General features: G+C 41.9%; 1 protein-coding gene across 2 annotated transcripts in view; it reads left to right on the top strand.

The window, feature by feature from the left end:
* The window catches only part of HTRA1 (HtrA serine peptidase 1), a 70291-nt gene continuing 45307 nt past the window's right edge, over nucleotides 1–24984 (top strand). For both annotated transcript variants that reach the window (XM_042456866.1, XM_042456865.1), the window contains exon 1: nucleotides 1–650. In XM_042456866.1, coding sequence (XP_042312800.1) covers nucleotides 197–650 — 454 coding nt within the window. In that variant the 5' untranslated portion in view covers nucleotides 1–196. The remainder of the gene's footprint in view (nucleotides 651–24984) is intronic.

Raw genomic sequence — 24984 nt, 5'->3', positions numbered from 1 at the left:
TATTAGTGAGGAGGAGGAGAGACGAAGGAGAAGAAGGAGCAACAGCATTGGCACAAATAGGCCTTTTACTATTATTCTTATAATCCCTGTTAATATCCTCGTTGCCTAGCCCTCCTCCCAGCCTCCTCCCAGGCGGGTCTTTCGCGTTTAAAAGCGCCATTCCCCCCTCTCTTTCCCGCCTAATCCCGGGGTCAACATGAAGCTCTGCTGGCTGCTGCTTCTCCTGCTCTCCGTCTCCGGCGGCGGCGCTTCGGCCCAGCTCTTCGGGCGCCCGCTCTGCCCCGACCGCTGCGACCGCTCCCGGTGCCCTGCTCTGCCGCCCGAGTGCCAAGGCAGCCCGGCGCTGGACTCCTGCGGCTGCTGCCCTGCCTGCCCGGCCCAGGAGGGAGAGGCCTGCGGGGCGGCCCCGGCCGGGGAGCCTTCCTGCGCCGAGGGCCTGCTCTGCGTCGTCCTCCCCGGGGAACCCAGCGCCTCCTCCACCGTCAGGAAGAGGGCCAAGGCCGGGAGGTGCCTCTGCCCCTCCGCAGAGCCCGTCTGCGGCAACGACGGAAGGACCTACGGCAGCCTCTGCCAGCTCCGGGCCGCCAGCCGCAGGGCGCCCGCCGCCGAGCCCGCCCTCATCGCCATCCAGAGGGGGCCCTGCAGCCACGGTAAGAACGAAGCAGGGACCGACTGGGAGCAACGCTGAAGGCAGCAGCAGCATCAGCTGCCCTAGGCTTCCGTCTGCTTCCTCAGATGCAGCAGCATCCTTAGTATTGATATTAGTCTACTTCCTCAGGTGCATTATTATTATTATCATTCAAAGATATCATAGCTGTGCAAGTCTGTGGAATCAGCAGGTAAGAGAGGTCTTCTAGCACCTTTAAATGAAAGAGAGGAATTGGCAGCATCAGACTTCAGCCCACTTCCTCAGATGCATTTGGATATATAATAATAATAATAGTAATAATAATGTAGAGAGATCTTGCAGCACCTTTGAGACTCACTGAAAGAAAGAAGTTGGCAGCATCAGCTTTCCTAGACTCCGGTCTACTTCCTCGGATGCATTATTGTCATCCTCCTCCTCATCCCTAGATATAGCCCTGTTAGTCTGCAGAATCGGTAGGCAAAGGAGATATATCCCGCCTTCCTCCCAATACAGGGATCTGAAACAGTCCACTATAAGACATGCAAAATACCAGTTCTAAAAAACATTCCAACAATTTAAAACATGACATTATTAAAACTGTAGCTTGTCATGGCAGAAAGCTCTCTGACAGGTAGAGAAAGAGGGAGGCTCAATGCTCCACAGACACTACAAATCCCAACACAGCACGGCACTGAGCCAAGCGGCTTCATACTGGGTTATTTCTGCAGTGTGCTTTGGATCTAAGCATAAACTTCTTAGTGTGGCGTGTGGTTTTGAGCTTTCCTTGGGTCATTGTGCCTGGAAGGTCCTGCATTTATTCCTTGGATGCATTCAGGGCTGGCCAGTGCCATCCTCCTTTCCCCTGGACCTGCCCTTCTAGTCCAGGAGGGACTCACAAAGCCTCTTCCATTCAGAATCGTGGATTTGCATTTCTATCAGTATTTTGAGCTCTCCCCCTTTTTTTGGGGGGGGGTCATGTCCTCCCATTTCCCCCTCTCTGACTGCCCTCCATTTTGCGGTGCCTAAGTTGTCCTCCTTTAATTTATTAATTAATTTGTGTCATTTATATGCCACCTTTCTCTCCTCCCCCCAAGGGACCCAAGACCACTCACAGATTCTTTTGGCAGTTAGATGGGGAAGCATTAAAAGAAATGACAGTACTTGTCCATAGGAAATCGTTGGAGAGTACTTGTTGATAGAGAATATAGAGGTTTGGTTGCTAAAAACACACACTCACACACACACAAAGGAGGACACATAAATGATTCTCTATGGGCAAGTATTCACCAATGATGCTCTATGGGCACATATTTTTCAATGATGCTCTATGGACAAGCATTCTATAATTCTCTATGGGCAAGTATTTTCCAGTGATTCTTTATGGGCAGTACTGTCATTTGTTTTAGTAGGTCCCGAGGACAGGCTTTGTGGCTTTGTTTTTCTGCACGTTGACGTTTAGTTGTCTGCAAATACATCCTTTTTTAAAAAACATTTTAAATATGTAAAATCAGTTCTCTTGTAAATATCTTAGAAAGGAAAAAATAATTTGGTAAATACCAAATTTATGGCAAATTCTCAGTGGGGAAGAAGGTGGTTGAGGGAGAAGAGGAATTGGTTTTCCCACTCGGGTCCCATCCTCTGGGAAGAAGATGTAGAAGAACAAGAAGAAGCAGAAGTTGAAGAAGAAGAAACAGAAGCCGAAGAAGAAGAAGAAGCAGCAGCAGCAGCAGAAGAAAGGATGGGTGCAAGCAGGGTGACTAGATGTCCTAATAACCCCAAAGGAGGACAAGGCACTGCCAAAAATGTACGGCATTCAAGACACAATGGAGGACCTGACCAAAGAAAAGGTAGAAACACTCCTAGAAATATAAATTTATGCTCTTTAGTTGCAGGAGGACAAAGGCACTGCAAAATGTAGGGCATTTAAGACAAAATGGAGGACCTGACCAAAGAAAAAGCTAAAAGCACTCCTATATAAATTCATGCTGCTTACTCACAGGGTGACTAAGTGTCCAAATAACCACAGAGGAGGACAAGGCACCGCAGAAATGTAGGACCTTCAAGACAAAATGGAGGGCATGGCTGAATAAAAGTTCAATGCACTTGTATAAAACATATCTTCATACTTCTTAGTCAAAATGGAGGACCTTTTGGAATTCCTGGACAGAAGGCAGGAATGGATGGCAGATTGTGGGAAAGGAGGATGTGTCTGTCAACCGTGGGATAAGAAGGTGGTGGGGTGAGAAGAGGAGTGGGTTTCCCACTTGCAAAAAGGGGCAAGCTGAGAAGTGGAAAGGTGGGTACAGTCATTAGGGTTGCATGGTGTTCCGCCCCCCCCGCCACCACTGACCTTCTTCCATACCACACCATACAGAGAGTCCCTAGTCATGTTTTTTGTACCCGGAAATTTCGTAACGCGATCATTTCGTATCCCGGGGCACCACTGTACTTGTACACCTTCAAGTTGTTTCCAACTTATGGTGACTTTAAGTCGAACCTATGATAGTTCTTTGGCCAGATTTCTGTAGAGTAGCGGTTTGTCCTTGCTATCCTCTGAGGCTGAGAGAGTAAGGTCAGCCAGTGGGTTTTCATGGCCAAGTGGGGATTTGAACCCTGCTCTCCAGAGTCATAGTCCAGGGCTCAAACCACTACACCACACTGGCTCTCTACTGGAATTTACTTCCTAGTGCAAACTACTGCAACATGCTGATCTGTATTCTACACCATACAGAATCCTTACTATTGTTTTTTGTACTAATGTTGGCCATAAATTATAATTCTTGTGCATCACTGAATGTAATGGCAATGACATAAAACAGCTAGCTAAATTAAGCCCATACCTTTCAATTACAATAGCATATGCACAGCCTAGGTGTATTTACATGTACATAGTTTCATGTGATGAGAGCCAACATAGTGTAGTGGTTTGAGTGTTGGACTATGACTGGAGATCAGGGTTCAAAACCCTGCTCTGCCATGAAAACCCATTGGGTGGGCAAGTCACACTCTTTCAGCCTCAGAGGATGGCCCTGGCAAGCTCCCTCTGAAGAAACTTGCCACCCCCCCAAACCCCCACCCCCCACAACCCACTATGATAGGGTTCACTTTAAGGTTGCCATAAGTCAAAAACGACTTGGAGGCACACAGCAACAAAGAATGTGTGTGTGTGTGTGTGTGTGTGTGTGTGTAATTTCAATTTAATTTAAAAAAACCAGGGGTCTTTTCTTCTTGCACTGAGCCCCACTCCACTCATTAGCATTTTAAAGACATCCAGGTGAATGCCAGGGCCTGTTTCTGCCAAAGGGCAGATATTTGGGGAGCAGTGGTGTCATCCCTGCTTTTTTGCATGTCACTTGGTGTGGTCTGAATTTCCCAAACCCCCTGTTGAGTCCTTTGGGTGGAAGGAAGGCTGGAGGCTGTCTAGCACTGCACTAGACCACTGGCACACCCACCGCACCCATCTACCTCAGTATTATCTACTACATGAACTGGTGGCCCTGGTTCTAGATGGGCTCTTTTTGTCCTAATTTCAGTCCTGCCAGGAGGATCTGAGGTTCAACCTAAGAGTTTTCAGAATAGAGTACTTCATACACTCAGTTTTTTGGCACCATTCCCACACCTTATTTGTGAAATAAGTTTTTTGCACGTGAGCTAGATTTTCCTTTGCCAGAAGGTTTTAAACAGAAGTAAGATGGTCACTTCTCAGGAATGTCTTTTGCTGTGTCTGCACTGCCTAGGGTTGGATTAAAACATCCTTTGGATCCTATGATTCTGTCAGAAATACTTTTAAGACACCTCGCAGTCATTTCATATGAACAAGGTTGGGTAAGGAAAACCAAGTCTAATGATGCCTTGTATCCTTTAAATGTAGTTTGTCTTCCCATACATTTGCTCAGTGATCTTGGGGCTACAAAATCAATATTTCAGGTGTTCCTTGATGGTAGGGTATGTGTGTGTGTTTATAAGGTACACAAACATTCAAGATTAGGAGCAAGCAGACTGCTGCTTAAGTGATTATGGAATTTAATCTCTTCAGTAATACCGAGAGAGGTCATGGTGTCTTTTCTTTTCCCCTTTTCAAAGCATAAATAAAAGTTAGCAATCATGACAAGATGGGGAGGAGGAGAAAATTAGTCAGTCCTTGGGAATTGGATGCAGTGGGGAAGTAGTGAACAGTCATTGTCAGTCAGGAAGAAGCAGACTTGGGTGGAAGAGAATGTGGGTTATGTTGCTTGGAAAGTTAGCAAGTGGAAAGTCTGTAGAAAGTGCTCTCATTACTTCTAGTGGGGGAACATCTCAGGTCATGTTGGGCAGAACAGGGAAGAAGTAGGGATGTGGTGAGATGAAGACAGAACATTTAGTTCCTGGGTAGACAGGTAATCCCTTGAGGAATAAGGTTGGCACTGGATCCCACAGTGAGATGAGATGGGGAGCTGGTATTAAGGGGGAAAGATTCATATTTCTCTTGAATGCAGTACAAATGCAAAACTAGTAGCCATTGTATAAATACTCTTAATTACAGAATTAGAGGCTGCTACCAAGTATTTTGAATATAACACTATAAATCAGCTAAACAAGACATGCCTGTGATGGTGTTATATTAGCAATCATTGATAACAGTCACAGAAATTTTCATAGTGCAATCTAGGGCATGCCTGCTTAGAAGTAAACATGCAAAGGGATCTTGTAGCTCCTTTCAGACTGAGTGATAAAAGGTTGTAGTATAAGTTTTCATAGACTTGATCTGCTTCCTCAGACCAAGTCTACAAAAGTTCATGTTACAACTTCTTTTGCTCAGTTAATCTCAAAAGTTTTGCATGATTCGTTTTCATACTGATATTCCAGACTAAGGTGGCTATGTGTCTGAATTCTACTCAGAAGTAAGTCCAACTGAATTCAGTTGAACTTGTGTGCGTGTTGTTTGCCTTCAAGTCATTTCGGACTTATGGCTACCCTAAGGTGAACCTGTCACAGGGTTTTCTTGTCAAGTTCCTTTAGAGAGGGTTTGCCATTCCCATCCTCTGAAGCTGAGAGAGTGTGACTTGCCCAAGGTCAGCCAGTGGATTTTCATGGCCAAGCAGGGATTTGAACCCTGCTCTCCAGACTTATAGTCCAATGGTCAGACCATTGCACAGTGCTGTCTAGTGGAACTTAGTCCCCATTAAATGTGTACAGGATTACAGCTTTAATCATGGACAATGTTGCCTTAACTCAATGTGTTTATTTCCTGTTATTTCAACACATATTCTGTGTGATTAAGAGTCACTTAAGTGCCCAGCTACACAGCAATCTCATTTCACACTCTTAAAACAACAACAACAAAAGCCGCTGCAGGCTGTAGGGCAGAAGAGAGATTGCTTTACTCTGGTCATTTCCTCATTCAGGTTATTCACCTCCAGCTATTTTTCCATGTGCAGGAAAGAGACAAGTACTAATCTATTCCTTCCAAGGAGAAGAAACAAATTCAGGGAGTCATGTTGAGTGGAATAGCACATAAAAGGGAAAGGGTTAGACAGTTCTTTTTCTTTTGCTCAAACTTGCAGAATCTTATGACTGCTCTTCATTAAGAAAAACAAGTTGGGAGACTGTTACCTGTCTGATGTGCAACATCTGGTTTGGCTCTAGCTAGTATTTTCCTGGAGATAAATATTTTCTTTTATAAGAGCATGACTGAAAAATCAACAAGAGTTCTGCTCTTGCTAGTTTCCTACCTGATGCCTGCTTAACACCAATCTACCTTGGATCTCACTAGGTTTTACTTTTGAGTGAACACATATAGGATAAATTTGTAAGGTTATGTACATGGCAGATCTATATGCAGAACTGGGCTTCTTGCTATATTCTTATGAATGATGGGGTGAAGTGTGATGGAGTAATTTTTAATCCAAAATAGGGAAGAACAAGTGGAGAGTTTAATCTTACCCCCTCAGTTTGTTTTCCTATCAGAGGTTCATAAGTTTAAGCTGTTTTTTCTTCTGTTAATGCTCTACTACCACTAGAAATTAAAAAAAACCCTAATTTTTTTTTGAGTCAGAGAGTGGCAAGCAGTAAGGAACCATCTCTGCCTGTCTATCTTTGCTGCACTTTTAGATTAATGACACCCTCCCTGTTTTCATAGGGAATTGTGAGATCTGCCAGAACCATATCTAACTACATCCCACCTTCTGTACAGATTACATTTTATGTGCATATTGTTATTGACCTACTAACAGTTGGACCAGCCTGTTGGACTCATGTAAGGAATAGCTTATTGGACAGACTTGAGAAGTTTAAGTCTGGAATTCTAGAACAAAACTACAGTATGTGGTCTGGAATGCATGTAGATTCTTGAATATCTTTTGAAGTACCTCTGCTTATAAGAATGTATCTGAAAGGTCATCCAAATATCTGTTAGATATTGGGATAGAAGATATGGGAGCAAACACTTCCTTTGAAAAAAAGGAAGTCTTGAAACTACATATTATTGAGGAAGGCAAAGAACATTAACATATTTCTGTTTCTTCTTTACACATCAACACTGTAAAGTTTTAGTGATCTTTCTTTATATTATTTCTAGGGATCTGCATGCCACTACCCTTCATTTGGTTCAGAGCCAAGTTTGGTGATTCAGATCTGGGTCTGCTTAATCATGGATCAATCTAATTTTGATCATGATCATGAATCTGAACTGAAGATTTAGGTTGCCAATGTTCTTGTGTTGACTTGAACTGGGAGTGGCTATATCTTTTTGTTTTTCAATATCTCCTTAAATTCCTGCCAGGGAATTCAGCCATGACCTGTGAATACTTTCCCTGCTGCTGAGACTTCTCTGCCTCTGTCCTAAGCAAGATCACTTCTTTTAAGTTGTTGGGAATAGGCTGCTGGTGCTATAATACCTTGGGTAGCTGACCTCTTCTCATTTGTTGCTTACATTGAAGACAGATAGCAATCCTGGGTTTTGCTCCCACCTTTTCTGTGGTGACTCAGACTGCCTGATTTCTACCATAAATCATAAGTAGGCTTAACTAATGAGGGGATCTAATGGAAATTAAATTTAATGGTTTGCTTATTGAACTATATAGGCAATAAAGTCATCATATTTGTTTTGCTTCACAAAATTAATTAAGCATGCAGTATAATAATAATATGTACTTTGTGAATTAAATAAATGTGTTTCTTGGCAGACTAAAACTGCACAGATGGACAAAAACTTTTGAATAATGATACTGAAATATGAATCACACTGAAAAGGGCAAATACCCAACAATAGCTAAAGGCACTCTTGAGTGCATGTTAACAGATAAGTTCTCAAATTAACAAACCAAGAAGGCAAAGAGAGGGTTAAACTTGGGTATTCAACAAGATACAAGTTTGGCAAATAAAAGGAGAAGCGTTTAGCTGACCATCAGCAATCCCCCAAACTTTTACCATAGGCCCGGTACAGACCGCCCAAAAAGGGTGGTCTGCTAGCACCTGATTTTGTTCTGTGGGGAAGCTGCAGTCACCAGACCGCGGGACTTCCCTGCGGAGCAAAAAGAACACCCAAAAAGCAGGTTCTTCTTGTGGCGCCATAATGACGCCGCAGTGTGCCAGTAGTGCACTTGTGATGTTTTTATGGCGCTGTGAAATGTCGGCGCCCATCTGTACAAGGCGCCGCCATTTTGACGTATTGAAGATGTGCTAGGGTTACAGATGCCCCGAGGCAACCCTAGCATGTCACCAGGACGTGCTATGGCTCCAGTCTGTACCGGGCCACTGTTTTTTCAATGAGCTACTGTGTGTGTATGTGCCTTCAAGTCTCCTGTCAATGTATAGTGACCACATGAATTTCATAGGGTTTTTCTTGTTTTGGTTGTTGTGTGCCTTCAATTTTTTCCAACTTATAGCAATCCTAGGGTGAATCTATCTATCACTGGGTTTTCTTGGCAAGAATCATTCAGAGAGGGTTTGCCTTTGCATTCCTCTGAGGCTGAGAGATAGTGACTTGCCCAAGCTCAAATCATAAAGTTTTCATGGCTGATTTGAACCCTGATCTCCAGAGTCATAGTCATCACTCAAACAACTACATCATGCTGACTCACAGGGTTTTTTAGGCAATACATATTCAGACGTGGTTTGCCAGTTCCCTCTGAAATGTAGCCTACAGCACATGGTATTTGTTGGTAGTTTCCTATCCAAGTACTAATCAGGCCTAACCCTGCTTAGCTTCCAAAATCAGAAAGGATATATTGCCTTTAGGGCAATGGTTTTCAAATGGTGAGGTAGGACTCCCAGGTGTGCGTGTGAGAGTTAATCAAGGAGGGAGTGAGAGTTGGAAGCTTTGATCCCTCCTCCTCCCCTTTCTCTTCCCAAACATTTTATGTATAAAATTTACACATTCATTAAGTATTGAATTTATTTAAATGAAACTATTCTAATTTGAATGATATTATTTCCTTATAAAATGTTAAAATATGAGCATACATGAATGTGTGAATGACAATACACATGCTAAATAAACAAAATATTTTCTTTCACATACAACGTGTGACATCCTCACATAGATGTAAAGGCGGGGTCCCAAGGGTAAAACGTTTGAGTACCATTGATTTAGGGTATTTAGGGACAGGCTCAATGAACTGCTACTAACAATTAAATCTTGGAAATGAAAGAGAAGAAATATAGTAGAAAATTGACTATATAATTTAAAGAATCTCAAAGTCTGTCCTCAAAGATTGTGGCTGTGATTGGACAGTACTGGCAAGATTCTTGCCCCAGCTTGCACATTAGATCTGTCAAATGAGCAAAGTCCACTCCCCTCTATGTCATATCACTTAGGTGTTTTTCTGATACAGTCATGTGGAAGACATACTGTTTGATTTTTCCTGCTTATTTTTGATATTTGGATCAGTCTAAATATATATCAACAGTGAATTGGGACAATCTGATCTGATCCAATTGTTTTTAATTGCTGTCAAGTCAGCTTTGATTTATGATGACCCCAAGAAAGAGACATCCAGCACACCCTGTCATTAAGAGCCGTACTTGGGACCTGCAAACTCAGGGCTGTGACTGCTTTGATGGAGTCTATCCATCTATAATGTCATCTTACTTGTTTCCTATTGCCTCCCACCTTACCAGTCATTATCGTCTTTACTTAATGAGTTGTGTTATCTCATGACATGGGCAAAGTATGATAACCTCAGTTTGCTCATTTTGGTTTCTAGTGAAGGTTCAAACTCACTTTTCTCTAGGACCCATTTATTTTCATAGTCCATGGCACTGTCTTCTAGCACAGACATTTCCAGAGATTTTATTCTCTTCTTTTCAGCTTTCTTCATTTCTCCAACTTTCACATCCATACATATACATTGGAAATATAGTGACATGGAGCTGGTCCAAGACTGGCCCAAAGTGGCTTGATTCCCTTCAGGATTCTGTCATATTAGTTGCACGGCCATAGTATGTCTTCAGTATATACAAGAAAACATTAACAGAATTCTCAAAAGAGAATTTTGAGTGATTGGTAGAACTTAAAGCATCTGGAACTTAAATTGATAGAACTTAGAGCATTATTTCATCAGTTTCTTCTGGTCCCTCCATAAAATACCAGAATTTTAAATATAAAAATAACCAGGGAGATGACTTTTTATGTCCACCAGAATAGATGTAACTGAAATGCTTAATCTAAATCTCTTTATAGCTAAATGCCTTTGAGTCAAGTGATGTCATGGAAAATGAAATCAGAAAAGCAAAGTCAACAATCTCAGCAGAGTGAATTGTTGCTGAATAAATGCTGAAAGTGCATGGAACCATTCTTGGCAATGCTAAAACCCAGTCCATCATAATCTGCAGTTTTAACATTTTGCTTGAGGCTGGATAAATATTGGCAAGCCCAATAAAATTCATGATGCCATATTTGTAAGCTGCAGTAGTCAAGCTGTACAGTGCAGGGAAACAGCAGTAAGAACCACCATGATGCACTAGCCAGAGGTGGAGATTGGGGTTTAGAATCTGATCAGCTTCCTGTATAGGCCACTGTCCCTATACATACATTTCTGACTTATTGCAGCCCTGTCAAGCAGTTTTCAGGAACTGAAAGTGTAACTTATCCACAGTCACTGAATTCCATGGCCAAGTGGGAAATTGAACCCTTATTTTCAGAGTCGTAGTCCAGTGCCCTAACCTCTACTCCACATTGGCTTTTAATCCAGTAAACAATACCTTTTTTCTAGAGTGCATTAAATTCCACTGATAGACAAATTTCAAAACTTACCAATAGAGAATTTGCAAAATCTGTATGAGTACAGCACTTTTATTAGGCCATCCAAAAGGGAAGAATACCTATTATGAAGAGCCTACCTCAGAGTGCTGTTGAGAAAACATGAATTGTAAGGTGCTTTCCCTTTCTTTGAAATTAATTTCCTTCTTTGAATTTACAGCAAATAACCATAACTGTAGTATGAAGGTCTTTATTATATTGTCTCTTCTATCTCCTTCAGTTTAATGGGTGACCCCAGTATAATTTGATTTCATTTCAGTGTTGATATTGAAATGAACTTTTTCATCTAACAGTTGAAAACAGATACGTTTCCTGTTTAAAACAAAACAAAAGCCCCATAGGAGCAGAATTCAGGGACGTGGCTGTGTTAGTCTGGAATATCAGTATGCAAAAGGTTCTTGTACCACCTTTGAGACATAGGCCCTGTACAGATGTCCCTTTCTGCCCCGGATTGTTGTTGCATGGGCACGGCAACGATCCATTCCAAAAAGGAGCTGTGAAACACAGCTCCTTTCCGTGCTGCTGCCAAGGCGCCTGGAGGTGCTCTTTACTGTTTGGACGCAGCACACAAGGTACGTTATTGACGTGTGTGGTGTGTGAATGCACATGTGCCCAAAATAGCATCGAGAGAGCAAGGAGTGTGTGGATATTCCGCTCTCCCGAGCCCTAGTTTTGGCCCCATGCTGCCGCAAAGCGGTGGTCTGTACTGGGCCTAACTGCACAAAATACATTGTAGCATAGGTTTTTTTAGACTGGGTCTGCTTCCTCAGATGCAAGACTCCCATAGTCTATGTGAAGAAATGACTTGCACCCCCCCCCCCCGTAGCTAGCATGGTATAGTGATTTGAGCACTGGGCTACAGCTCTGGAGACCAGAGAATTCCTGCTCAGCCATGGAAGGCTACTGAGTAATCTTGGGCAGGTCACACACTCTCAGTGTCAGAGGAAGGCACAGGTAACTCCCTTCTAAGTAAATCATGCCAAGAAAACCCTGTGATAAGGCTGACATAAGACAGAAGCACTTGAAGGCATACAAATTCAAAAACAGCTCTGTGTTTCTAGGAATGCCCAAATGTTTGCATAAAATGCAAGCTAGTATAAATGGAGGACTCCTAGCAGTGGTACTTAAATTATTAACGATCAGGACTTAATCCTTAGGCTGCACCATTCAACTAATCCCATCTCTTGCAGGCTTAACTCATATGCAAATTTACTGAGAGCAGAGCTCACTGCATCATAAGTAAACATGCATTAAAGTTGAGCTGACATTGTCCTAACAACTTTGCAACATTTGGGAGGATGAGGCTGCCCCAGGGTATATGCCAGCTGGATTTGGCTTGGTTTTCTAAAATATTAGTTGCATATTAAGGATTCAGATGGTTATGCTTCTGCAATTTGCTTGATTAAAAAAACCCTAATAGTTCAGGCCGGGATACAGTTGTAACCTTTTAAAGAATTTACCATCACTTCTGTTGTTTATTATTAAATCCGTATCTGTTGCAGCTAAAGTTAATAAGCCTGTGCTGTGTTGGGTTTGAGGAATATGTATTGCAACACATTGTTTGCATACCTTGATTAATTCAGAAGCATTTCCTTTGTATCTTACCTGGAAATGCCAATGGCCTGTTACAGACAGCCAAAATAAAGCTGCTTCGAGTCACAGTGGAGGTATGGTGTTTCAATGATGCATGCGTCTTAAGAGTCCAGAAGCCACACCAAAGCCACGCTCCAGTGCTTAGGGCTGGAGCCTGGCTTTGGTGCGACTTCTGGACTCTTAGGACGCATGCATAATTGAAACACCATACCTCCACTGTGACTCGAAGCAGCTTTATTTTGGCTGTCTGTAACAGGCCAATATCACTTTTCTGTCTTTTTCTTTAAAAAAAAGTCTAAAAGTTGCATTGTGACCTTCAGGGCAGAACGCCTCTAACAGTTCATACCAGAAAACAACATAGAAATGCACTAATGCATTGTCCTAATCACCCATGTTTGTAGACATACAGAATTCTCATTATTCTGGTCTATGATCTGAAAGTCATTATTTGGGGAAAATTCACTAAGTTTAAGCATCAGAGTGAGGAATAGGTTTTGCTCTTTGAGATCTGTTTTATGTCCACTAAGTTTGTATCCCTAAAAGTACTGAAGAAAGACCAAAACTTGCATTTCTATCTTGGAAAATAGGCAGCCAGTTTACCATTAAAAACAACAAATTCCTCGGTACCTATATCAAAAACACGAGCCAGAAGCTTACATGTACAGCTACTGAAGCTTTTTGGAAAGGCTAAAAAAATAAAATAAAACAAAATACCTTTTCTCCAAGTGCCTACCAAAAAGTTCTTCAGGGATGCACCTTGAGGTAGGCCTCCTGGGAAGATGTCAATGAAATATAAATTTAGGTACCTACCTAGTAACTCTATAATGTCACCCCTTTAGCCATTTCATATTTCTTTTGCTATACTTTGTATTCCATCTCACATCCAATGACCCTCAACATTTCTATTGGAAACCCTCCATAACATCCTTTTGGGTGGTGCAGAGGATTGCAGGGGGCAGGAGCAACGGAAGGAGAACATCATGTTCTGGCTGCTGTGTAGGAGGAGTGGAATCACCTCTTCCTGAATCTGCTGATGGAGTTTCTTCCATCAGCAGATGTCCCCAGTTGAATCCTGCCCAGACTTCACAGCACAGAACTTTCTCTCCATCCTCTTCCCTCTCAAGCCTTCTGTGGTCTCTGAAAATCTATTCCAGTAGGTTTGGGTGACACTTTGTAATGGTGTAAAATTAGCTTTGGGAAGGGGAAGATGGGAAGGTGTGGACAGAAATACCCCTCTCTAGTATGAAGGAAAAACAATGTTGAGATCCAAGTCAAAGACTTTAATTTAGTTTGCTTGTGCAGATAGTGCAAATATCAGACACTATCAGATTTCATCACACATTTCCAGCCCTCCTGCATCACATGCAGCTCTTAAACCAGCTACTTGAGAAAATTTAATTGTGCTGCCTGTCTTGTTTTTGACCTGGTTACCCACTTCCTAGATTTCCAGTCCAATTCTCAGACATCCTTGTCTCCTTTGCTGCTTTCCTCCCTTGACTCTAATGAGTGTGTTTTGACTATGATGTGTGTGTTAGGAGTTTCTGGTCTGCATTTCCTCTAGCTGTGCTTTTGTCTGCATGGCTGTAGGAAAAGGAAGGTGGGGCTGGAAAAGCAGGTCTCATTCCCAATGCAGCAAAAACAATTTTGCAGACAAAAATGTTGGAATGGTTGCATTTATATCAATAGTTATGATATTATTGGCAACTTACATTAAATCCTTCAATCACCTTGATATTTTTCAAAAAGAAAAGTAATTGAATAATTCTGGGAGTGCAGTGACCTGGATGTAAACTTAACCATACTTAGCTAACTGAAGTCCCATTGAATTCAATCAGTCTATTTTAAGTCTGATTGAATTTGGGGATCCAGACCTAATTTTTTTTATGTAGAACAGTTTCTCTTTGCAAAATGGGCCTTTAAATATTGTTTCATTTTAATTCCCAATGCTAACTTAGTTATATATCTTTTATTTTTTTAAAAAGAAATATAATCATATGCTGTAATATGTGAACTCCCTCTTCCATTTAGATTTTGCATAATATTCGTTTAATAATGTGTGTCTCTTATGAAGCAGGGACTACTTGATAGACAGTGCCAGAGCCCAGTGAAACAGCCATCAATACTGTGCGGTGGAGAAATTTCTGGCATTTTAAAGGACACTGAGATTGTTAGCCAAACCAATCCAATTGTTAGTCCTAGCTGGAATACACATTGATTCAGTTGCTGAATCTGTGCTTTTGTAAATTCTATAGCTTTGGTGGGTTTACTGTAGTTGGGACTAGCAATTGCACGTAGATCAATGTATCCTTATTCTCTGTTCATGCTTTCATAATCCATTTGTCCGAGACCTATTAGAATAGCTGGAAAAATAATTTCTAATATGTTATAGAGAACAGAAAACATTAAAACCACACTTTCAGGTTTGTACATAACTATGAAATATCAGCCCAATAATAGGCCCCCTCTTTCCTGAAACCACTCTGAGTTTTGGCAAGACTCAAGTGGAAGAATGTTAAGAATGATTCTGTACATACTCTCCTTGTATGAGCAGCAAAATAATCAAAAAAGCATTTTCCTGCAGAAGGAGCACCTTCCTCTCTTCAAAACAAAACAAAACAAAACAAAAAGGCTAGGAAGGGGAAAGTCTGTTAGAAACCTTGAATCCAATCCAAGATTTCGTTGATAAAACTAGCACCTTGAAATGTGCTCAAGTAGCTTTGGAAAGCAACTAAGGCCCAGGACAGATGGGCCAAAAGTGGTGTGCTGCCACTGGTATTAGGGTTCCGGAGCGCACAGCATCCGCATGCTCCGGAACCCTAGCATGTGATGGAGGTGGCATCATGGCAGCCTCTCATCCATAGGGGGGCCACCATGATGCCGCCACCTGACGTCGCTGGCAGGAAGTGGCCTCATGGTGACGCCCCTTCCTGCTTCCAGCGTCGCAAAAAAGAAGCTGCTCTAGGCGGCTATTTTGTTGCACATCTCTGGGGATGCTGCAGCACAGACACAGGGCTTACAGGGGTGGCACGGAGCCTCCAGTCTGTACTGCCCATAAGTTTCTGGAGCATATCTGTGTTGGGAGGTTGGTACCACATACTGCAGCCTTGAAAAAGTCATTCAGAGGATCTTCTTTTAACCTAACAAATTTGGAGTGACTCGTGCAAAGACAGGGTGACCAGGTGTCCTTCTTTTCCAGGGCATGTCCTATAGTTCAACTTTCTGCCAAGGAGGAATTTCAAAATTTCTTTTCATTTTGAGTATGGCCAAGAAGCATGGATATATATTTATATGAATGTTTTAGCTTTTATTTTGTAATGCCCTACATTTTTTTCTTGAATGCCCTACATTTGGTGGTGCCCGCCTTTTTGGTTATGACATCTGGTCACTCTGTTTAAAGAGGCACTCCTTTATTTACAAATACTGCACAGTACTGAAGTAGTGATGTGGGGTAAAATGTATTGACACCATATTACAGTAGGGCCTCCTTATCCATGGACTTGCCATCTGTGGATTTCAGTATCCATGGATGGCAAGCCCCTGGTTGTCCCCAGTGGTGGTGCATGCACGCAGCTGCTCCACTATTAGGAACAATGGGACTTGAAGTCCTTTGGATTTTGGTATCAGTGGGGTGTGTGTTCGGCAATGGATCCCCTGCTGATACCAAGGTCCCACTATACTAGCAAAAAATAGCAAAGACTTTGAACAACTACAGTACTGAAGAAAGTCAAGGAAGAAAGTGCAGAGGCAGGTTTATAGTCGAACATTAAGGAAACAAAAATACAGTGGGCTCTCGTTATCTGCTGGGGTTTGGTTCCAGGACCCCCTGTGGATACTCGAATCCCAATAAATACAGTGGCGTAGTAAAATGGTGTCCCTGATATAAAATGGAAAAATCAAAGTTTTCTGTTTGGAATGTATACTTTTTTGGAATATTTTCAAGCTGTGGATATTTGAATCCATGGATAAAAAATCAGTGGCTAAGGAGGGGCAATTGTAATTGACCACAGACTATTTAAATAACTTTAAAGTAGATGATGAAGACATTGAGATAGTAAAAGATTTCCTATCACTCAATGGTTAATCAAAATGGCGACTGGACTAAAAAAAAATCAGAAGACTAGGACTTGGAAGGGCAGCTATGAAGGAATTAGGCAAGCTTCTCAAATGTAAAGATATACAGTACTACTCAATAGCAAAGTCAGGATTGTCCATGCCATTGTATTTCCAATTTCAGAGTATGGTTGTGAAAGTTGGACAGTGAAGAAACAGCAATGATAAAATTAGTAACACAATAAAATAAATAAATAAAATTTATTTCTTACCCACCTCTCCCCATGGAACAATGCAGGGAACAACAACAAATCAATGCACAACATCAGTTAAAACACATTAATTAAAACAAGCAGCAGTTTAAAAGGGCATGTAAGACATACACATTTTAAAACAATTCACATTTAAAATCCATCATCTAAATTCACAATTTAAAAATCATCTGAATAAGCCTGCTGGAAGAGCCTGGCCTTCAGTGCAGTGTATTCAGTTGTTGAGTCATTCTGGCAGGTCATTCCATGGCCTAGAGGCAGCTGAAGAAAATGTCTGGCTGACAAGTTGCAAACCTAGTCCTGGATAGCTGGAGTAAATGCCCACAAGAGGACCTGTGTGTGCTGGGTGGATTATATGGGAGGAGGAGATCCTGTAGATAACCTGAACTCAAACCATGTAGGGCTTTAAAGGTAATAACCAACAGTTTGTACCTGATTGGAAGCTAATTGGCCTATCTGGGGACCCCAGCATGTCTTGATCCTTTCTCACTGTTGCCCACCCTCTGTCTATTTTTTGCCAAAGTAGTTTGATTTGTGAACGGTGCATAGAGCCAGTGTAATGTAGTGGTTTCAGTGGTGGACTAGATTCCAGGAAACTGGGGTCAAATCCCTGCTCAACCATGGAAATTGACTGGGTGATCTTGGGCATGTCATACTCTCTCACTGTGAGAGAAATAGCAAACCTCTGAAAAATAAATCCCATGATACATTTGCCTTAGGGTACCCATCAATCAAAACAATTTGAAGGCACACAACAACAAACTGCATGCATGTTTATGTAAAATTGGATGTGGCACATTTTAAAGCATAAAATTTTGAAACATGCAAAACGGTGTGGTTTAAGCAGAAATCCTAAAGTGAGACAGCTGAAAGCTTTTACAAGACTGACCCATTACACACTTCCACATATATGTAATGCCAATGCATGCTGAACTTGTGTTGTAATCAACTTTATTCAGATTATAGCAATTGGAATCTAAAGCAGTTGGGCAATTAGGTGGATATCCAGTCCTACAGTCTTACAGAGCCAATCCAGAAATCCTTTAATGTTCAGGATTTGGGTGGGAGTGCAGGGGGATGCAAAGGGAAGGAGCAAGTGAGAACACTCACTGCTGTGGGAGAAATCTGTTAGATAAAAACTAAAGCAGTTTTCAGTGTCTTCAATTTCCCCCATTCATATGTGCTATCAAAAATACATGAACATTTCATAGCAGAAAATATGTGTACTTGTGAAGTGGTTGAATGTAACATTCAAACCACTTTGTGTGTCCTTTTTAAACCTGCCCTCCCTTCGAGTTCTGTTAAATAATGGCTAATGAGGAAGGACATTTCAGATATTTATACTACATATGCCAATAACATGGCTTTTCCCCAGTTTTTGTTACTAAATATAGGTTGAATAAACATGCTAAATCAGATCTCAGTTGATTATAGGGCCTGAGAAAACTTTCTGGAAGAAAATTCAATTTCAGAATTTTCTATAATATTGTAGTGAAGCTTTTAAAAGGCTCCATATGTTAATCTTATTAGCATAGCAAGCTGCTTGCAAAAATAGCACTGTTCTGCTTTAGCAGAATTGTAGAGCATCACCATGTGTGTGTGTTCCTTGCTATCATCTTGTAATCTTGGCAAGGCTGCTTAGTAGTGCTATACAGTTGCCCCTCCTTTTTCATTCTGGATCCATTCTGGACCCCTATTGGCTTCAATTGGCACAAGGGCATGGGGGCATACCCTATTCTTTTTCCCTCCATTAATCCCTCGCACATAAGCGAGGGATGCGAGTCTGAAGACCGCAAGAAAGGAGGAAGGACTGTAGTTCTGAAATATCTCCAAAGGTGATTATTGCTTTTATAGGCAGAACAGTCCCAGAAGGTGATGGGCACTATAGGCCTGACTAGGAGGCCCTGTTTTTGCCTGTGTGGGAGGTAGATAGTATGAGATGTGAGAACTGTATGAGTGGAAAGGGATACCTCAACAGAGCTGGACCAAACTTTGCAAATGTTGGCTGACTGCATAGTCAGTTTAACCCCTTCTCTCTCCTTCCTGCATGGGAACAAAGCCAGGAGGGAAATCTCAGATAGTGGTTGAAAGTGACAATCAGAGATACAAAGAGTCTCTAACATTAATAGCCAGGGATGGGGCAAGGGAGAGAGATTTGCCTGGAGACCCCAGCAGGTCAGATGGAGAAACTCAGTGCACCACATTAGCTGTGTGCCTAAAAGGTATTGCCTTCTCTCTTGTTCCATATGATTATACCACCCCATTGACTTGGAGTGCAATTATTCTGTTGAGTCAAGCAGATATTAGTGGGGCTATACAGATTGGTGGAGTTACGCCGCCCTGTTTTGCTCCAGATTGGTGCCACAGCAGCCGCATGCAGCAGCACCAATCTGCTCCCTGTGGGGAGTAAAAAGAAGCTGCTCTGAGCAGCTTTCTAGAAGGGGTGTCATAAGTGCTGCAGTGTCATGACGCCCCTTCTGCGCAGTGCTGTTTGGGTATTGCGCCCAGCGTGCATCATCATAGTGCATGCCGTGTAAATGGGCATGTGCCAAGATGGTATCTCGCAGCCAGCAGTAGGGCTTGGAGCGTGCAGATGCTTAGCCCTTATCGCAAGCACAGGCCAGCACAAAGTACCAGTCTTATAATCCCATTGGCAGTCTTGGGCCGATTTTAGGCCTCGGGATTGTGGAGCGACTGCATGTTCCTGAACCCTACCTCATTCACATGGGGGCCGTCACGATGACGCAAGCACAGTGCAACATCTGCATGTTGCGGCACTGCACTTGCATCGACGTGTGACAGTGTGCCAGTGATGCACTCATGGGATCCACCACACGCACCAAAAAGAATCCACTTTTAGCTGGGGTTTGGCTGCTGCAGTGTCCCTCAGGAGCAAAAACGGGCGGCTCCAGCCCGCCCTTTCGGGGTGGTCTGTCCAGCCGAATAGTCAGGAAAACTATCTTCGGAAGATGGTTGTCCCTCCATTCTATAAGCTTAAGATAACAGGATGCTAAGTGTTAAGAGCAGAGGATATTGTATATACTCATGTATAAGTCTAAAAATTTTGGTCAAAAAATTGACCCCCAAAAAACTGTGTCGACAGGTACTGTACTTTCACTCTTATTCAAAAAAGGAACTATACCCTGGTGAAAGGCAAGAATGCCTGGAAGCCCCCCCCCCCCCTTTATTCTGCTATCCATCCAGCTTTTAGTGTGAGCACAAACAGTTATGCCTGCTGGAATTTTGTCAATTTTTTGGCATTGTTTTCCTTCACTTCATCCTTTAGATCCTTTCTTATTTGCCTTTAAGTTATCCAAGGGTCATATCAAAATCCATAATTTTGACCCTAAAACCTACCCTCAATTTACACATATATGTTAGTTTCAGTAACAGACTGAGGAGGTGGTGGCTTAGTGGTTAAGACACCAATTCTGATGCTTGGAAGAGCAGAAGATTGGCAGTTTGTGGCCTGAGTGCTGCATGATGGGGTGAGCTGCTATCACTAGTCCCAGCCTCTGCCAACCTACCAATTCGAAAGTGTGCAAATGTATGTAGATGGATAGGTACCACTTTGGTGGGAAAGTAACAACATTTGGTGCAGTCATGCTGGCCACATGACCACTGAAGTCATCTTTGAACAATGCTGGCTCTTTTGCTTAGTAATGGAGATGAGCACCACCCACTACAGTCGGTTATGACTAGACATTCATGTCAAGGGACTACCTTTACTTTAAGTAACAGACTACTTCTCTTGTTCCATATAAATCAGCTTTGGAAATATAATCCATTGACTTGCATAGGAAAAGAATAAAGGGTTAGCAGGTCCCATGAAAAATCCTTAATTATGACAAGCATTGGCCATAGCCACATTTGAGCAACCACTTTTCTTCCTAGAAGAGAAAATAATCCTAAAAAGGAATGTAAAACATTTGCCAATCATTTTGGAAGCAAGAGAGAGGAAATATTAAATTGCTGAAGATATAAGGGAAAATAGTAGTAATTTATATTCATCTGTGTATGGCATTGCTTTTGACAATGGAATACTTTCAGTAGTGAAAAGTCAAGGCAGGAAGGGAAATTCCACTAACAAATTAGGGAGAATCAGGAAGTTAGCCAGATTATTACAAAGAAAAACTGAGGCGAGGTTGCAGTTGCTTCCAGTATGATTGTGGAAAAACTTATTATAAAGGCTACATTAATGCATCAACAAACTATCACATATGAGAATGTGTGCTGTTTGGAATGATTGTCAGGCTCTATATGATTACTTCCTATTTTATTCATCACAATAATTGTTCTTCACTGACAATCCCCACATTTTATATCCATTTCAAATTAGTGGTACCTTTTGAAACAAAGTCTCATTGCTTTATAGTCAGACACAAATCATATGAATATATATTTATATTGTATGTATTCATGGAAATAGGTGGGCAATTATTAGTCATTCAAATGCAGAATTAAAAATGCTGTTTTGATTGAATATTTGATATTCCTTTCTGATATACAGATTTATTGAATTATTCCCAAATGTTAATGCCAGATTCAGGGGGTGGGGGTGGGGAAACAATGGTTAGAAGTAGGTTTTATATGCATGAGTTCACTTCCAGGAATAACTTCTTTTGGATTTTAACCATAAATTTGTAACCAGTTCTTGTGAACTAAACGATAAATGATGTAATTGCTTTAGATTTAGCTTAGGGTACATACTGTAGAAGTAAAGCAGTTTGACACCACTTCAACTGCCATGGCTCGATTCTATAGACACCTGGGATTTCTAGTTTTGTGAGGCACCAGCACTCTTTGGAAGAGAAGGCCAAAGACCTTGTAGAACTACAAATCCCAGGATCCCATAGGATGGAGTGATAGCACTTAAAGTGGTTCAAACTGCATTATTTCTACAGTGTAGACATCCACAGTTGGTCGGGAACTGTAGCTTGAAATGTGATTCTCTAATGTTTACATTGCTTCAATGCATTATAGGAACCCTTCTTTCCTTTATATTCTGTTAGTATCTTAGGCTTTTAGTTTAGCAGACTCATTAATTAATTATTTTCTTTGAGATTTTCCATGGAGACAACTGGCTCTTTGTCTCTACAAGAATCTGGTGTACTGAATATCAGCACTCATCAAATGTTCCCTTTGTACTGAGACATCTTGCTAAATGCAATAGTTGCATCCTGTTTTCCAAGAGATAAATGTCAAAAATGAAAATAAAACCCAAACACAGGTGCATGGTTTTTGTTAATACTGTAGTACTGTTTTATTAATAGTACTGTACTCAGTTAATCGTACAGAGTCATATTTTTCCATTCCTTATATTTCCATGTAGCTGTGTATCCCAACTATGTACAATGATTTTTTTAAAAAAAGAATTAATTTATATCTATTTAGTTTTCAGTTTAATTGGTAGAAGTGTGTGAGAAGCCTCTCTTTTGAATCTGAATATATTAATATGGAAAATAAACCAATAAAGAATTCTTCTGAAATTTCTCAGTTTTTAATAGTTCCAATAGCTTTGTTCAGACAAAGCACTAAAAAGTGACTTGGTGCCTTGCGAATATACCTTAGATTCACATGGCATACTGGTTTGAATGTTGGACTGTGTCTCTAGAGACCAGGGTTTGATTCCCAGCTCAGCCATGAAACCTTGGTGATCTTGGGCAAGTCACATGCTCTCAGCCTCAGAGGAAGGCAATAGCAAATCTCCTCTGAACAAATCTTGCTAATAAAGACCCATTATAGGTTCTCCTTAGAGTTGCCATACGTCAGAAATGACTTGAAGGCACACAAGACCTTGCAAATATGCCTTAGGATCATACACTCCTAATCTTCCTCTTGTTTGCTGTGATTTACCTCCTTTCCTTCTTGTTTCTCGATTGTCATCATTACACGTGACTAAACAAAATGTGATTTGTCAACATTCAGATGGAGAGAAAAGGAATCCCATAGGATTAACATCATATTTTGGGAACAATGCATGATTTTTATGTGAAGGTTTATTTTTTTCACACCGCTGTTAAATTTATAAAATACAAGGGCCTGTAGGTACTTCAGAAAAAATGTTTTATCCCTGCAGTGAGTTTACAATACAAAACTGCTTTATCTACCCAGGTTAGTCTTATCTTCAACTCTTGCAAGAGGATTTTAAACAGACTGGGGCTAGTGCAGATGTTCACAGGTCTAACCAGTTAGGATAGGGAATGGGCTCCTAAACTGTGGACTTCTTTTCTATCCTCCTCTCCTGAAGAAGAAGATAAGTTTTAGCTTGGCATTGCTAACAACAATTAACACTAACCAGAGCCTGTTATTGATTAGGGTTTGAAGGAACTTCCTGATGTTGGTTAAAAGAAGAACTCAGTAATAGGTAATTGTGATTGATAATAATACTTCGTTCCGCGGCTAATTTCGTAACCCGAAAAACCTTCGTAACCCGAATTGCCATAGGCGCTAATGGGGAAAAAAGCCGCGGCTCTGCCGCGGCTCCATTTAAACAGCGCCGGCGTTTTTTCGTAACCCGAAAAAACGTTCGTAACCCGAAACAATAAATCCCTATGGGATTTTTTCGTATCCCGAAAAATTCGTAAGCTGGGTAATTCGTATCCCGAGGTACCACTGTAATAGGTAATTGTGATTGATATTAAAGCCAACATAAAATCTTAAGCCCAGCAGAGGGCAAGGAATCACTGCAATGGAGATAGGCTTGCCATAACCCGGTTGCAACCGGGTTTTTCCCGGTTTTGGCTGCACCTGCCTGGCCTCCTCCCCTCCTTCCTGGTCCCAGCCGGGACCACTTAAGGAGGCTTTCCCTCGCTGCTTGGCCTCTGCTCCCCGCCGTGATCGCCAGGGAAAATGTAGGATATAATTTTCAAATGTAGGACACATTTTTGTGTGTCCTACATTTGAAAATTTTGTCCTACATTTTTCCCGGTTTTGAGGTCCAGCGCTATGGCAACCCTAAATGGAGAGGACAAAGAAAATACAGTTATGAATTGTTTCTGATCCTTTAAACATTCCCGTGAGTAGGGATTGCATTATGTCTACAAGCTTTCTACACTTGCAAGAAAACCGTAGACCCACCCCAAAGCTGCTGCTGTCTGCTGTCCCCATTGTGGGTTTTGCCTGTTAATCCAACTTTGCCTTGGAGTAACCAAAGTTGGGGATAACCCAAGTGTTTCCCCAGAACTACAGGATGAGCACATGCTTTTGGCACATGGACCGCTGGATTGGGCCTGAGCCAGTTGTTCACCTGCCAAGAGCCACATCATTCTCCTTCCCCATGCTGAGCAGCGCAGAGAATGGGAATGGGCTATTCATGGAGTTGCTCCCACTACTACCTCACCAGTAGAAGCTCCATGGAAAAGGTTGAGGTGCCCATGTGATGAATGAGTGGAAAGGGTAGAGCGACCCTTGACTGTATGGCTGGACATTTCCTGGCTACAGTCTTTCCACAGGGCTCCTAGTGACGAAGCAGCAGTAGCAGGTCTGTAGACGGGGGCTAGGCCAGCAGAACTGATGTGGTGTCAACTCAGCTGGTCTCTGGGCACCTTGTGTGTTGTTAAAATGTTTTGATGTTGCCAGTTTGTGAGGCAACACGTCAACATTTGGCACCAGAATTTCCACCTTTGTGACTGGAGAAACACCTCTCCCTTTCGCAGGAGCAAGAGACACTGTAAACTTCTCTCAGATGGGGCTTTTATTCTTAGAAGAAGTTCCACTGTGTACAAGAATAATAACCTCGCCACCATCCACACTAGCAACAACCCACTCTGAATAAAATGCTCCGTGAGGCCTACTAGGCCTTGCCTCTCCTCTCTGGTGCCACAAAACCAGCCACCCTCCTGAGTGACTTTTAGACTGCAGCATTCTACAGTACTTTACAGCACTTGTTGACTATCTTTTTGATATCACTTCCTGTTTAAATGCCAATCATTATGGCTCACAGTAACCCTTTACTGTCTGGTTGCTATTAAAACCCACATTGTACATTTTCCTTGTGACCTATATGCCACAGGTGTCACATTGGGTCTGACCTGGTCCCAATTTTTGGCCGTGTAGATTTGCCCTACATCACCTGGTTAGTTCCTGAATATTTCCACCTTCTGTCCTTGAGTTACCTTCTTCTGAGTGCAGATTCTTCCTGATGCTCCTAATCTTGTGCATTGCATTGTTTCATAACATCCATTCTTGGCTTTTAAAAC

Source organism: Sceloporus undulatus, chromosome 3, assembly GCF_019175285.1.
Source record: "Sceloporus undulatus isolate JIND9_A2432 ecotype Alabama chromosome 3, SceUnd_v1.1, whole genome shotgun sequence".
Classification (NCBI taxonomy): Eukaryota; Metazoa; Chordata; class Lepidosauria; order Squamata; family Phrynosomatidae; genus Sceloporus; species Sceloporus undulatus.
Note: the sequence above shows the minus strand (reverse complement) of the source record. Positions and strands in the feature narration are given on the sequence as shown.